The 14,671-nt window shown below is 37.6% G+C and overlaps 1 protein-coding gene across 1 annotated transcript in view; it reads left to right on the forward strand.

Moving 5' to 3' along the window:
- LOC117317407 (hemicentin-2-like) overlaps positions 1–13,505 on the forward strand; it is a 37,546-nt gene extending 24,041 nt beyond the window's left edge. The window contains exons 2-6 of the mRNA XM_033872217.1: positions 4,038–4,167; positions 4,488–4,787; positions 8,123–8,422; positions 8,744–9,043; positions 13,120–13,505. Of these exons, the coding sequence (XP_033728108.1) occupies positions 4,038–4,167; positions 4,488–4,787; positions 8,123–8,422; positions 8,744–9,043; positions 13,120–13,505 (1,416 nt within the window). The remainder of the gene's footprint in view (positions 1–4,037; positions 4,168–4,487; positions 4,788–8,122; positions 8,423–8,743; positions 9,044–13,119) is intronic.
- The last annotated feature ends 1,166 nt before the right edge of the window (positions 13,506–14,671 follow it).

Consider the following 14,671-nt stretch of genomic DNA (forward strand, 5'->3'; position numbering starts at 1 on the left):
GTGAAATAAATTCCATATCCAACAATTTCGAGTCGTGTGACCTGTTTCTACCACAATAATATCGGCTTGAATCAAAGGGAAACGTGGCCAAGTATTATTTCGCGTATGCAAATAAAGTCTACCGGTAACGTTCGGAACCCGGTGATGTGACGTCATTAGATTATTGATGACGTCAATAACAATCGCAGCTTGGGTCAAAGTTCACCGTGTTAGCAAATCGAAATGCGTACAGAGTTTATACCACGTGTGGTATAAACAGATTGTTAATCAACAGCTGTAATGATTAACTGATGGTCTGAGAGTTGAATAACACAGGGTATTGTGGTAGAAATAGAGGTTACACAACGAGTTTTTGTTGGATATGGAATTTATTTCACACGAGTAAGTTATTTTTTAAAAGTTACAAAAGACACGAGCTTTAGCGAGTGTTTTTTGCAACTTTTAAAAAATAACGTACGAGTGTGAAATAAATTCCATATCCAACAATTTCGAGTCGTGTGACCTGTTTCTACCACAATAATATCGGCTTGAATCAAAGGGAAACGCGGCCAAGTATAATTTCGCGTATCGAATAAAGTGTACCGGTGACGTCCGGGACCCGGTGATGTGACGTCATTAGATTATTGATGACGTCAATAACAATTGCAGCTTGGGTCAAAGTTCACCGTGTTAGCCAATCGAAATGCGTACAGAGTTTATACCACGTGTGGTATAAACAGATTGTTAATCAACAGCTGTAATGATTAACTGGTGGTCTGAGAGTTGAATAACACGGGGTATTGTGGTAGAATACAATTTTACATCTTTGACTTATCATTTAATCAGTCTTTAAATGCTTCAAAGACCTATCAAGTCTGGCTTATTCTATCTTTATGTATTTGAAATAAATATTAATGCGCTGCAATTAGCTACTAGTACCTTTCACGTATCCTTTGCTTGATTCAGCATTTTGACACCCTTTTAGATACCTATGGGACTGTCAGATCAGAATATCTCATTTTCATTTTTTACAGGTGGGCCAAGATGGATTGAGCGGTGTTTTCCCAGGAGGATAAAATCATTAGATTCAGTTTCATACCAATATTCCAATCTTAGAAAGGATGTTTTTTCTCTTGTTCCTGATAACAGTTACATTGCCAGGGACGCTGTCGCAAGGTAACTTTAAAATACATTGTACTTCTAATTACAACGTGGTGTAACGAAGTTAAAATAACCGATTGGCATTACAACGTGGTGTAACGAAGTTAAAATAACCGATTGGCATTAGTATGTCGGGAACCAATGAATCATATCACTACATTTATATATCAGGTACCAATGACACCTATCACTACAGGTATATATCAGGTACCAATGACTTCTATCACTACAGGTATATATCGGGTACCAATGACACCTATCACTACAGGTATATATCAGGTACCAATGACACCTATCACTACAGGTATATATCAGGTACCAATGACACCTATCACTACAGGTATATATCGGGTACCAATGACACCTATCACTACAGGTATATATCGGGTACCAATGGCACCTATCACTACATGTACAGGTATATATCGGGTACCAATGACACCTAACTCTACAGGTATATATCGGGTACCAATGACACCCATCACTACAGGTATATATCGGGTACCAATGACACCTAACTCTACAGGTATATATCGGGTACCAATGACACCTATCACTACAGGTATATATCGGGTACCAATGACACCTATCACTACAGGTATATATCAGGTACCAATGACTTCTATCACTACAGGTATATATCGGGTACCAATGACACCTATCACTACAGGTATATATCGGGTACCAATGACACCTATCACTACAGGTATATATCGGGTACCAATGACACCTATCACTACAGGTATATCGGGTACCAATGACTTCTATCACTACAGGTATATATCGGGTACCAATGACTTCTATCACTACAGGTATATATCGGGTACCAATGACACCTATCACTACAGGTATATATCAGGTACCAATGACACCTATCACTACAGGTATATATCAGGTACCAATGACACCTATCACTACAGGTATATATCGGGTACCAATGACACCTATCACTACAGGTATATATCGGGTACCAATGGCACCTATCACTACATGTACAGGTATATATCGGGTACCAATGACACCTAACTCTACAGGTATATATCGGGTACCAATGACACCCATCACTACAGGTATATATCGGGTACCAATGACACCTAACTCTACAGGTATATATCGGGTACCAATGACACCTATCACTACAGGTATATATCGGGTACCAATGACACCTATCACTACAGGTATATATCAGGTACCAATGACTCCTATCACTACAGGTATATATCGGGTACCAATGACAACTATCACTACAGGTATATATCGGGTACCAATGACACCTATCACTACAGGTATATATCGGGTACCAATGACACCTATCACTACAGGTATATCGGGTACCAATGACTTCTATCACTACAGGTATATATCGGGTACCAATGACTTCTATCACTACAAGTATATATCGGGTACCAATGACACCTATCACTACAGGTATATATCGGGTACCAATGACACCTGTCACTACAGGTATATATCGGGTACCAATGACACCTATCACTACAGGTATATCGGGTACCAATGACTTCTATCACTACAGGTATATATCGGGTACCAATGACTTCTATCACTACAGGTATATATCGGGTACCAATGACACCTATCACTACAGGTATATATCGGGTACCAATGACACCTGTCACTACAGGTATATATCGGGTACCAATGACACCTATCACTACAGGTATATATCGGGTACCAATGACTTCTATCACTACAGGTATATATCGGGTACCAATGACACCCATCACTACAGGTATATATCGGGTACCAATGACACCCATCACTACAGGTGTATATCGGGTACCAATGGCACCCATCACTACAGGTGTATATCGGGTACCAATGGCACCCATCACTACAGGTGTATATCGGGTACCAATGACACCCATCACTACAGGTGTATATCGGGTACCAATGACACCCATCACTACAGGTATATATCGGGTACCAATGACACCCATCATTACAGGTATATATCGGGTACCAATGACACCCATCACTACAGGTATATATCGGGTACCAATGACACCCATCACTACAGGTATATATCGGGTACCAATGACACCTATCACTACAGGTATATATCGGGTACCAATGACACCTATCACTACATGTATATATCGGGTACCAATGACACCTATCACTACAGGTATATATCGGGTACCAATGACACCTATCACTACAGGTATATATCGGGTACCAATGACACCTATCACTACAGGTATATATCGGGTACCAATGACACCCATCACTACAGGTATATATCGGGTACCAATGACACCCATCACTACAGGTATATATCGGGTACCAATGACACCCATCACTACAGGTATATATCGGGTACCAATGACACCCATCACTACAGGTATATATCAGGTACCAATGACACCCATCACTACAGGTATATATCCGGTACCAATGACTTCTATCACTACAGGTATATCAGGTACAAATGACTCCTATCACTACAGGTATATCGGTTACCAAAGAGCTGATGTATGTTTGATGGAAATATAGACAACAGTTTTTATGTATATGTGGTAGAGAGATAGACATCAGTATTTATAGATCTGTGATGGAAATATAGACACCAGTATATATATAAATGTGGTAGAGATATAGCCATCAGTATTTATAGATATGTGATGGAGATATAAACACCAGTATTTATATAAATGTGGTAGAGAGATAGACATCAGTATTTATATAAATGTGGTGGAGATATAGACATCAGTATTTATATAAATGTGGTAGAGAGATAGACATCAGTATTTATATAAATGTGGTGGAGATATAGACATCAGTATTTATATAAATGTGGTAGAGAGATAGACATCAGTATTTATAGATATGTGATGGAGATATAGACACCAGTATTCATATAATTGTATCTTGTATAGAGAACAGTCAACAGTCCTTCATTGGTCGTGTTCAATACCAACAGTGGAGACCGGGGCACATATGTCTGTTTTGCCAGCAACCAAGTTGGAACAGGACAGAGTGCTCAGGTCTCCCTGTCGGTGACAGGAAGTAAGCGAATATTCCCGTGTCATTACAGTGCTACCCTGATTTACATGAAATATTAGAATTGAATTCAATATACTCGATAAATCCCTTCACAAAGTATTATGGAGAAGCTTCTGTAATCGTCTTTCTGTCAGTACTGCCATCATTATTTATACAAAACGAATAATTGAAGAAGGGGGAATTTTTTTATAGTTTATATAGAAAATGAGACTTCTGGATATATGTGGTAATTTTAAGTCAATTGGTACTATAACCTTGAGATGACAATTAAGTAACTAGTTTTTCAGGCACCGATAAAACTTAAATCATGTTGAATATTCTAGGTATCCCAGTTGTCACCATTAGCCATAACGCCTACTCAGTTGTTACCGGACAAACAGCCACACTGGGATGTACAGTGTCTGCCACACCTACCCATACCAATGTTTTCTGGCAGCGTATAGACAATGGTGCAGCTTCCACACTGACGATTGATGGAACCAAATACTCCGGATCTACAGTCAGTAGTCCATCCCTGACCATCACTAGTGCTAATAGCAATGACAACACAGTTTATACCTGTTCAGCTACAAATGCTGTAGGAACCGGAACTAGTGGTCAGACCTCACTCACGGTAACAGGAAGTAAGAACACCTTTGAGTTGATGTATTTATGTGCACTCTTGCCTTTTTGATGACCCTAATTACAAGTTAATTAATCTTGCAACCATTTCCTGGGCTAAACCAGTTAATCATAGACTTTAGGAAAAAAAACTCGAAATTAATATATGTTGGGAAAGGTCACGGTTAGAACAGTCAAACTAAATTCGCATGAACAACCAAAAACTACAATCAATATCGTAGAAGATTATTTTAGTATTAATAACACCTTAGTGCATGGCTGTTTGTCCCACCTATTTCTCATTTCTAGATATTATTAACAGTGTCTGAGAAAACAATTATATTAGTGAAGGGCATATAATATAAATGTCCATTTGCTTGAAGAGGAGACAGCGGAATATAATGTCATTTATTGAGGTCAGTGGACGAAATCATATTTGTAAAGAATCTTCCTCTTGTATTGAAAACTACCTGTCACAACCTCGAGGTAAAGAATTCTGCCATTGGAATTTTCTCTAACTTTATCTATAGGTTCCCCCTGCTCCCTAGTTGTGTCCTTTTGATTTTGAACCAAAAAACCCCCAAAATGACCAGCAGGTAGACATAATTGATTTTAACAGTCAAAGTTTGGTATCGCTATTCCTTGTGAAGTATTGGAAGGATTCATCTTAGATTAAAAATGTAGGTTCCCCTTGGTCTCTACTTTTACCCATTTCATTTTGAATTTGATTGAGAAAAGAAAGCTGACAAATGACCATCTTGGATGTTGATATTTGAAGTTTGTTATTGCTATTTTTTTAACAATTAAACACTTGTTAGATTGAATTTATTGTCAATATTATCAGTGTCTTAAATTGCATTCATATTGACAATAAATACATAAATAAATACAACCTAATATTTAGCTCACCTGACAGTAGGGCAAGTGAGCTTATGCCGTGGTGCAGCGTCCGTCGTCTGTCGTCCGTCTGTCCCTCTGGTGTCAACTCTTTTAAACGACTTTTTCTCAATAACCATGAGGTACAGAAACCTGATATTTCTTCTTGTGGCAATGCGGGTGAAGGGCAAACAAGTTTGGTCATATCGATAACCTTGACCTGCATTCAAGGTCCAAAGGGGTCAAATAGGCTAAACTCTTGGAAACAAATTCTTCTCAATAACCAAGAGGTCCAGGGAGTTGATGTCGGGCCTGTAGTATGCTGGGGTAAAGGGCTACCAGGTTTGTTCAAATGAATGACCTAGGCCTACATTCTAGGTCATGGAGTGTCAAATATGCTGTAATATCTTAACAACTTCTTCTCAATAACCAAGAGGCCAAAAAAGGACTTGATATTGCTCCTGTGGCATGGTTGGATGAAATAAATTACCTTGGCGTACGTTCAAGGTCACAGGGGTCAATTAAGCTAAAATCTTTCAACTACTTCTTCTCAGTAGTATTCTGGAATGAAGAACTAGACAATTTACTGACTTGAATATACCTAGCCTACCCTGACATTTAACGTAGTAATCGCCTTAGTATCTGTAGAAATGACCAAGATCCACCTAAAAATCGCTGTAGAATCTGGTGAGCAATACAGGCCCATTGGGCCTCTTGTTACATTAACTTATGTTTTACCCTATTTGTCTTTGATAAATACATGCTTTATTCTAACCCTTTTTCCTGTTTAAATCAAATTTGTTTCTGTGATTAATTTCAATGTAAACTTTATTTTACAACAATTTCGAAACAAGTTATACCAACTTATATTAATCACTCTTGTTGGGCCGGTTGGAAGCAGGGGTTTAACTGTGAGAGGAAACCTAAGTACCAGGGGAAAACCCACATGGTCTGGCAGGTGACCCCATATTTTTTCACATCTGGTCAGGGAATTGAACCCAGATTGATGATTGATCCGCAACAAATCTGGCACACAGTACCAAAGCTTGACATTGATCAAAATGAAGAAACAATTATGCCATGACAGCATCTATGTGCTACTAGATATAGCCCATAATAACATTGGTGTTATTGAAAAGGCAGCACCAAATGAAAATATTGAGAAGTGCTTGAAGAGTATTTCTGAAAATTGATGAGTAGATTGCCCTGTTGTTATAGGTAAATTCAATTTTAAGGTTTATTAGGAAAATGAGGTTGCTATTCCTTTTTTCTTGAAATACTGAATGGATATTTCTGAAAATCTATGAGTAGGTTGCTTTTCTTCCTAGTTGTGCCCATACAGTATTCACATTAGTCATGAAAATGTAATGGAAGATCGACAGGATCTTGTGTTTTGACAGTTAAAAAAAATGCTTCTCACAAATGATCTTCGTCACGCTCTCTTAGGATGCATATGTAGTCTCCAGTATTGTTAAATGATTAGTAGGAATCGAGGAAAGAAGAGAAAAATAGAGAAAATGTCAGTTTGTCATTAGACCAATAAGATAATTGAATGGTAGGTGCCAGTATCCCCCTGAGATCTTTTGTTTCTAATATGATTTACTGGGTTATAATTATTATTATAGTAATACCAATATCCTTCTGAGATATCTTGTTTCTAATATGATTTACTGGGTTGTAATTATTATCATAATAATAGCAATATCCGTCTAAAATCTCGTTTATAATATGATATAAATCGGTTATAATGATTACCACAGAATAACGAAATAAGAAGTGGTAGTAATAATTATCCATCAATGTTTGTCACTAACATTAGAGAGCTATTTGTTAATGTGTTAGCCTTGTTTTCGTACTGGTATACCAACTGTTACTGTTGCTCAGACTGTTATTTCTGTAACCACGGGAACAACAGTGTCCTTGCAGTGTTCCGTCTCTGCCAATCCAACACATACAAGTGTGTTCTGGCAGTTCACTCCCACCAATGGCGGGACGACTACACTGACAATAGACAATGTCAACTATGGAGGAGCATCTGTCAACAGTCCTTCATTGGTCGTGTTCAATACCAACAGTGGAGACTAGGGCACATATATCTGTTTTGCCAGCAACCAAGTTGGAACAGGACAGAGTGCTCAGGTCTCCCTGTCGGTGACAGGAAGTAAGCGAATATTCCCGTGTCATTACAGTGCTACCCTGATTTACATGAAATATTAGAATTGAATTCATTATACTCGATAAATCCCTTCACAAAGTATTATGGAGAAGCTTCTGTAATCGTCTTTCAATCAGTATTGCCATCATTATTTATACAAAACGAATAATTGAAGAAGGGGGATTTTTTTTTATAGTTTATATAGAAAATGAGACTTCTGGATATATGTGGTAATTTTAAGTCAATTGGTACTATAACCTTGAGATGACAATTAAGTAACTAGTTTTTCAGGCACCGATCAAACTTAAATCATGTTGAATATTCTAGGTATCCCAGTTGTCACCATTAGCCATAACGCCTACTCAGTTGTTACCGGACAAACAGTAACACTGGGATGTACAGTGTCTGCCACACCTACCCATACCAGAGTTTTCTGGCAGCGTATAGACAATGGTGTGGCTTCTACGCTGACCATGGATGGAACCAAATACTCCGGCTCTACAGTCAATAGTCCATCCCTGACCATCTCTGGTGCTAGTAGTAATGACAGCACGGTTTACACCTGTTCAGCTACAAATGCTGTAGGAACCGGAACTAGTGGTCAATCCACACTAACAGTCACAGGAAGTAAGACAATTGTAGACGATCAAACACTTTTCCGTCCCGTGTATTGTTTTTTTACCTATACAAAAGAGGTTCAATCTCTCAAATCCAATAGATGTATTATCATCGTTGCATGAATCAAACATTGAAATATCGATAATGACCATTACCTAATACCTATATATCACCATTGTTCTGAGCTAATGTTTGAACGTTATGACACATCGCTGAGAGGAATATAAGATATGGTGTGTCTACAATGGTATATATTTTGGTATATTTTCAAATGTTACATTGCATGTAATGACATTGATACTGATACATGTCAATCTTTTTCATCCCAAGGTCTACCAGTGGTAAGCATTTTCCAGAACGCCTACACAGTAACCACAGGGTATACAGTAACACTGGGATGTATAGTGTCTGCCACACCTACCCATACCAATGTTTTCTGGCAGCGTATAGACAATGGTGCAGCTTCCACACTGACGATTGATGGAACCAAATACTCCGGATCTACAGTCAGTAGTCCATCCCTGACCATCACTAGTGCTAATAGCAATGACAACACAGTTTATACCTGTTCAGCTACAAATGCTGTAGGAACCGGAACTAGTGGTCAGACCTCACTCACGGTAACAGGAAGTAAGAACACCTTTGAGTTGATGTATTTATGTGCACTCTTGCCTTTTTGATGACCCTAATTACAAGTTAATTAATCTTGCAACCATTTCCTGGGCTAAACCAGTTAATCATAGACTTTAGGAAAAAAAACTCGAAATTAATATATGTTGGGAAAGGTCACGGTTAGAACAGTCAAACTAAATTCGCATGAACAACCAAAAACTACAATCAATATCGTAGAAGATTATTTTAGTATTAATAACACCTTAGTGCATGGCTGTTTGTCCCACCTATTTCTCATTTCTAGATATTATTAACAGTGTCTGAGAAAACAATTATATTAGTGAAGGGCATATAATATAAATGTCCATTTGCTTGAAGAGGAGACAGCGGAATATAATGTCATTTATTGAGGTCAGTGGACGAAATCATATTTGTAAAGAATCTTCCTCTTGTATTGAAAACTACCTGTCACAACCTCGAGGTAAAGAATTCTGCCATTGGAATTTTCTCTAACTTTATCTATAGGTTCCCCCTGCTCCCTAGTTGTGTCCTTTTGATTTTGAACCAAAAAACCCCCAAAATGACCAGCAGGTAGACATAATTGATTTTAACAGTCAAAGTTTGGTATCGCTATTCCTTGTGAAGTATTGGAAGGATTCATCTTAGATTAAAAATGTAGGTTCCCCTTGGTCTCTACTTTTACCCATTTCATTTTGAATTTGATTGAGAAAAGAAAGCTGACAAATGACCATCTTGGATGTTGATATTTGAAGTTTGTTATTGCTATTTTTTTAACAATTAAACACTTGTTAGATTGAATTTATTGTCAATATTATCAGTGTCTTAAATTGCATTCATATTGACAATAAATACATAAATAAATACAACCTAATATTTAGCTCACCTGACAGTAGGGCAAGTGAGCTTATGCCGTGGTGCAGCGTCCGTCGTCTGTCGTCCGTCTGTCCCTCTGGTGTCAACTCTTTTAAACGACTTTTTCTCAATAACCATGAGGTACAGAAACCTGATATTTCTTCTTGTGGCAATGCGGGTGAAGGGCAAACAAGTTTGGTCATATCGATAACCTTGACCTGCATTCAAGGTCCAAAGGGGTCAAATAGGCTAAACTCTTGGAAACAAATTCTTCTCAATAACCAAGAGGTCCAGGGAGTTGATGTCGGGCCTGTAGTATGCTGGGGTAAAGGGCTACCAGGTTTGTTCAAATGAATGACCTAGGCCTACATTCTAGGTCATGGAGTGTCAAATATGCTGTAATATCTTAACAACTTCTTCTCAATAACCAAGAGGCCAAAAAAGGACTTGATATTGCTCCTGTGGCATGGTTGGATGAAATAAATTACCTTGGCGTACGTTCAAGGTCACAGGGGTCAATTAAGCTAAAATCTTTCAACTACTTCTTCTCAGTAGTATTCTGGAATGAAGAACTAGACAATTTACTGACTTGAATATACCTAGCCTACCCTGACATTTAACGTAGTAATCGCCTTAGTATCTGTAGAAATGACCAAGATCCACCTAAAAATCGCTGTAGAATCTGGTGAGCAATACAGGCCCATTGGGCCTCTTGTTACATTAACTTATGTTTTACCCTATTTGTCTTTGATAAATACATGCTTTATTCTAACCCTTTTTCCTGTTTAAATCAAATTTGTTTCTGTGATTAATTTCAATGTAAACTTTATTTTACAACAATTTCGAAACAAGTTATACCAACTTATATTAATCACTCTTGTTGGGCCGGTTGGAAGCAGGGGTTTAACTGTGAGAGGAAACCTAAGTACCAGGGGAAAACCCACATGGTCTGGCAGGTGACCCCATATTTTTTCACATCTGGTCAGGGAATTGAACCCAGATTGATGATTGATCCGCAACAAATCTGGCACACAGTACCAAAGCTTGACATTGATCAAAATGAAGAAACAATTATGCCATGACAGCATCTATGTGCTACTAGATATAGCCCATAATAACATTGGTGTTATTGAAAAGGCAGCACCAAATGAAAATATTGAGAAGTGCTTGAAGAGTATTTCTGAAAATTGATGAGTAGATTGCCCTGTTGTTATAGGTAAATTCAATTTTAAGGTTTATTAGGAAAATGAGGTTGCTATTCCTTTTTTCTTGAAATACTGAATGGATATTTCTGAAAATCTATGAGTAGGTTGCTTTTCTTCCTAGTTGTGCCCATACAGTATTCACATTAGTCATGAAAATGTAATGGAAGATCGACAGGATCTTGTGTTTTGACAGTTAAAAAAAATGCTTCTCACAAATGATCTTCGTCACGCTCTCTTAGGATGCATATGTAGTCTCCAGTATTGTTAAATGATTAGTAGGAATCGAGGAAAGAAGAGAAAAATAGAGAAAATGTCAGTTTGTCATTAGACCAATAAGATAATTGAATGGTAGGTGCCAGTATCCCCCTGAGATCTTTTGTTTCTAATATGATTTACTGGGTTATAATTATTATTATAGTAATACCAATATCCTTCTGAGATATCTTGTTTCTAATATGATTTACTGGGTTGTAATTATTATCATAATAATAGCAATATCCGTCTAAAATCTCGTTTATAATATGATATAAATCGGTTATAATGATTACCACAGAATAACGAAATAAGAAGTGGTAGTAATAATTATCCATCAATGTTTGTCACTAACATTAGAGAGCTATTTGTTAATGTGTTAGCCTTGTTTTCGTACTGGTATACCAACTGTTACTGTTGCTCAGACTGTTATTTCTGTAACCACGGGAACAACAGTGTCCTTGCAGTGTTCCGTCTCTGCCAATCCAACACATACAAGTGTGTTCTGGCAGTTCACTCCCACCAATGGCGGGACGACTACACTGACAATAGACAATGTCAACTATGGAGGAGCATCTGTCAACAGTCCTTCATTGGTCGTGTTCAATACCAACAGTGGAGACTAGGGCACATATGTCTGTTTTGCCAGCAACCAAGTTGGAACAGGACAGAGTGTTCAGGTCTCCCTGTCAGTGACAGGAAGTAAGCAAATGTTCCCATGTCATTACAGTTCTACCCTGATTTACATGAAATATTAGAATTGAATTCCATATACTTGGTGAATCCCTTCACGAAGATGGTTAAATGTAATGATTGGTTCACAATAATTCAGAGAAAATCATGGTTTGACGGATAATTACACTTAACTGATGTATTGCCTTTATGACAGCATGAACACCATTAGCTTTTAGAAGTCAAAGGTTACAAAAGAATGACGGTTATTAAGAAAGCTTTGCTGTTTTGTTTTGTTCCTCTCTTCATTTTTTCAATTGCATTTGTTTCTGTGTTTTCCAACTTGTAAGGAATTCCTGTTGTTGTCTTAGCAGCGTCATCTGGATTGATAGTTCTAATGAAAAGTTCTGTGTTGATTGGTCATTGCATGAAAATTCAATAGCAATAATAATCTTAGACACCAGAAAAAGATGATTGCTATATTTTTTATGTAAAAAAAAATATGTTATTTCATATATGAAATAGCACATATATTTTTCAGGATATTATGGATATCAGAGATATGTACTACAAATAAGGAAGTTCGTAGTTCATATCTTAACAACAAACTAGACACTAAAATTCGAAGTAAAACACTGGGATATAATAAGGGCTTACATTGTCTTCGTCAAATTATTCTTTTTATCGGATTCTTCTTCTTTTTTAACATTATGGTTAACAACATTTTGGTTGTCGTGGTATTGAATTGGAAGTCTCTAATTGGTCTAAATTAATATTGTCCTATTTCGATGAAGTTTGGTGTGTAGGTGATTCATGATTCTACAAATACAACAATGACTTCCAAGAAAAAATGGTACTCATTTTATATCCTATCATTGTTTGAAATTTTTATTTTCAATTTCGATGATATAATTATTGTGTTTAAAGGTATTATCACAAAAGGAACAATATTGTAATTTCTTTAAACTTCAATATGAACTGTTTGGGTAGTTTTGGGGACCTTTGTTATGGGCCCTGTTACAATTAACAATTGCTAACAACATCGTTTATTTCAGATTTTCAACTTGTGACTTCTCTTTCTTTACATTAAAGGTATCCCTGTGGTAACTGTAGACCAGGCCCAATACTCTGTATTTACTGGACAGACTGTCATTCTTGGCTGTACCGTGACGGCCACGCCAGGTCACACAACGGTGTTTTGGAGACGAACACTCAATGGGGTCACCAATAATGTCGCCATTGATGGCAGCAAATACCAAGGTGCTACAGTAAACAATCCAGACCTCACAATTACAAACGCTACTGCCAGTGATCAGGCAACGTACTACTGTTATGCCACCAATATCGTAGGAACCGGAGCCAGTACTACTACACTCACTGTTACAGGAAGTAAGGACCAATTGCTTTTTCTTCCTGTGTTAGAAACGGTTCAAGCTCTCCAAGTTGGACCGTCGTTTGGTACTGTATATGTACATTGACCCCGAAATAAGTAAAAGTTTCTTTAAATCCCTTTGTCTTAATCACATTTATTAGTTAATGTAATGGCGTTTATCCATCCCTTTTTATTCAAAATAATACAACGCTAGAACCACTGAATGTATGATTTTAACATTTCTTATTTAGGTCATCATTGAAAGGCGAGTTATGCTATAGATTTGGTGTGTTCGATAACAGAAGCAGTGACCTACATGCTGAAAGTTTTATTTGTGTATAACAATAGACTGGCACATGATAACAAATCGGTGTAGTATATAGCATGAAGGAGTAAATTAAGCTGTCAGTAGCACCATTGTATATCTGTTTTCTGTTTTCTCAGTCATTGCCGATGTTGTTTGTCGTTGTTAATTATGCCAATCTGTAGATGATGGTCATCGCCTCATTTCCATACAGGTCTCCCTATTGTCACCATTACCCAGAATGCCTACTCAGTTGTTACCGGACAAACAGTAACACTACTATGTTAGTGACTGCCACACCTATCCATACCAGTGTTTTCTGGCAGCGTATAGACAATGGTGTGGCTTCTACGCTGACCATGGATGGAACCAAATACTCCGGCTCTACAGTCAATAGTCCATCCCTGACCATCTCTGGCGCTAGTAGTAATGACAGCACGGTTTACACCTGTTCAGCTACAAATGCTGTAGGAACCGGAACTAGTGGTCAATCCACACTAACAGTCACAGGAAGTAAGACAATTGTAGACGATCAAACACTTTTCCGTCCCGTGTATTGTTTTTTTACCTATACAAAAGAGGTTCAATCTCTCAAATCCAATAGATGTATTATCATCGTTGCATGAATCAAACATTGAAATATCGATAATGACCATTACCTAATACCTATATATCACCATTGTTCTGAGCTAATGTTTGAAGGTTATGACACATCGCTGAGAGGAATATAAGATATGGTGTGTCTACAATGGTTGAAATTTTGGTATATTTTCAAATGCTACATTGCATGTAATGACATTGAAACTGATACATTTCAATCTATCTTTCTCATACCAAGGTCTACCAGTTGTTGCAATTGCCGAGAACGCTTACACAGTTTTCACAGGACAATCTGTAACACTTGGATGTACAGTGTCTGCCACACCTTCCCATACCAATGTGTTTTGGGAGCGTATAGACAATGGTGT

Source organism: Pecten maximus, chromosome 19 (assembly GCF_902652985.1).
Source record: "Pecten maximus chromosome 19, xPecMax1.1, whole genome shotgun sequence".
Classification (NCBI taxonomy): domain Eukaryota; kingdom Metazoa; phylum Mollusca; class Bivalvia; order Pectinida; family Pectinidae; genus Pecten; species Pecten maximus.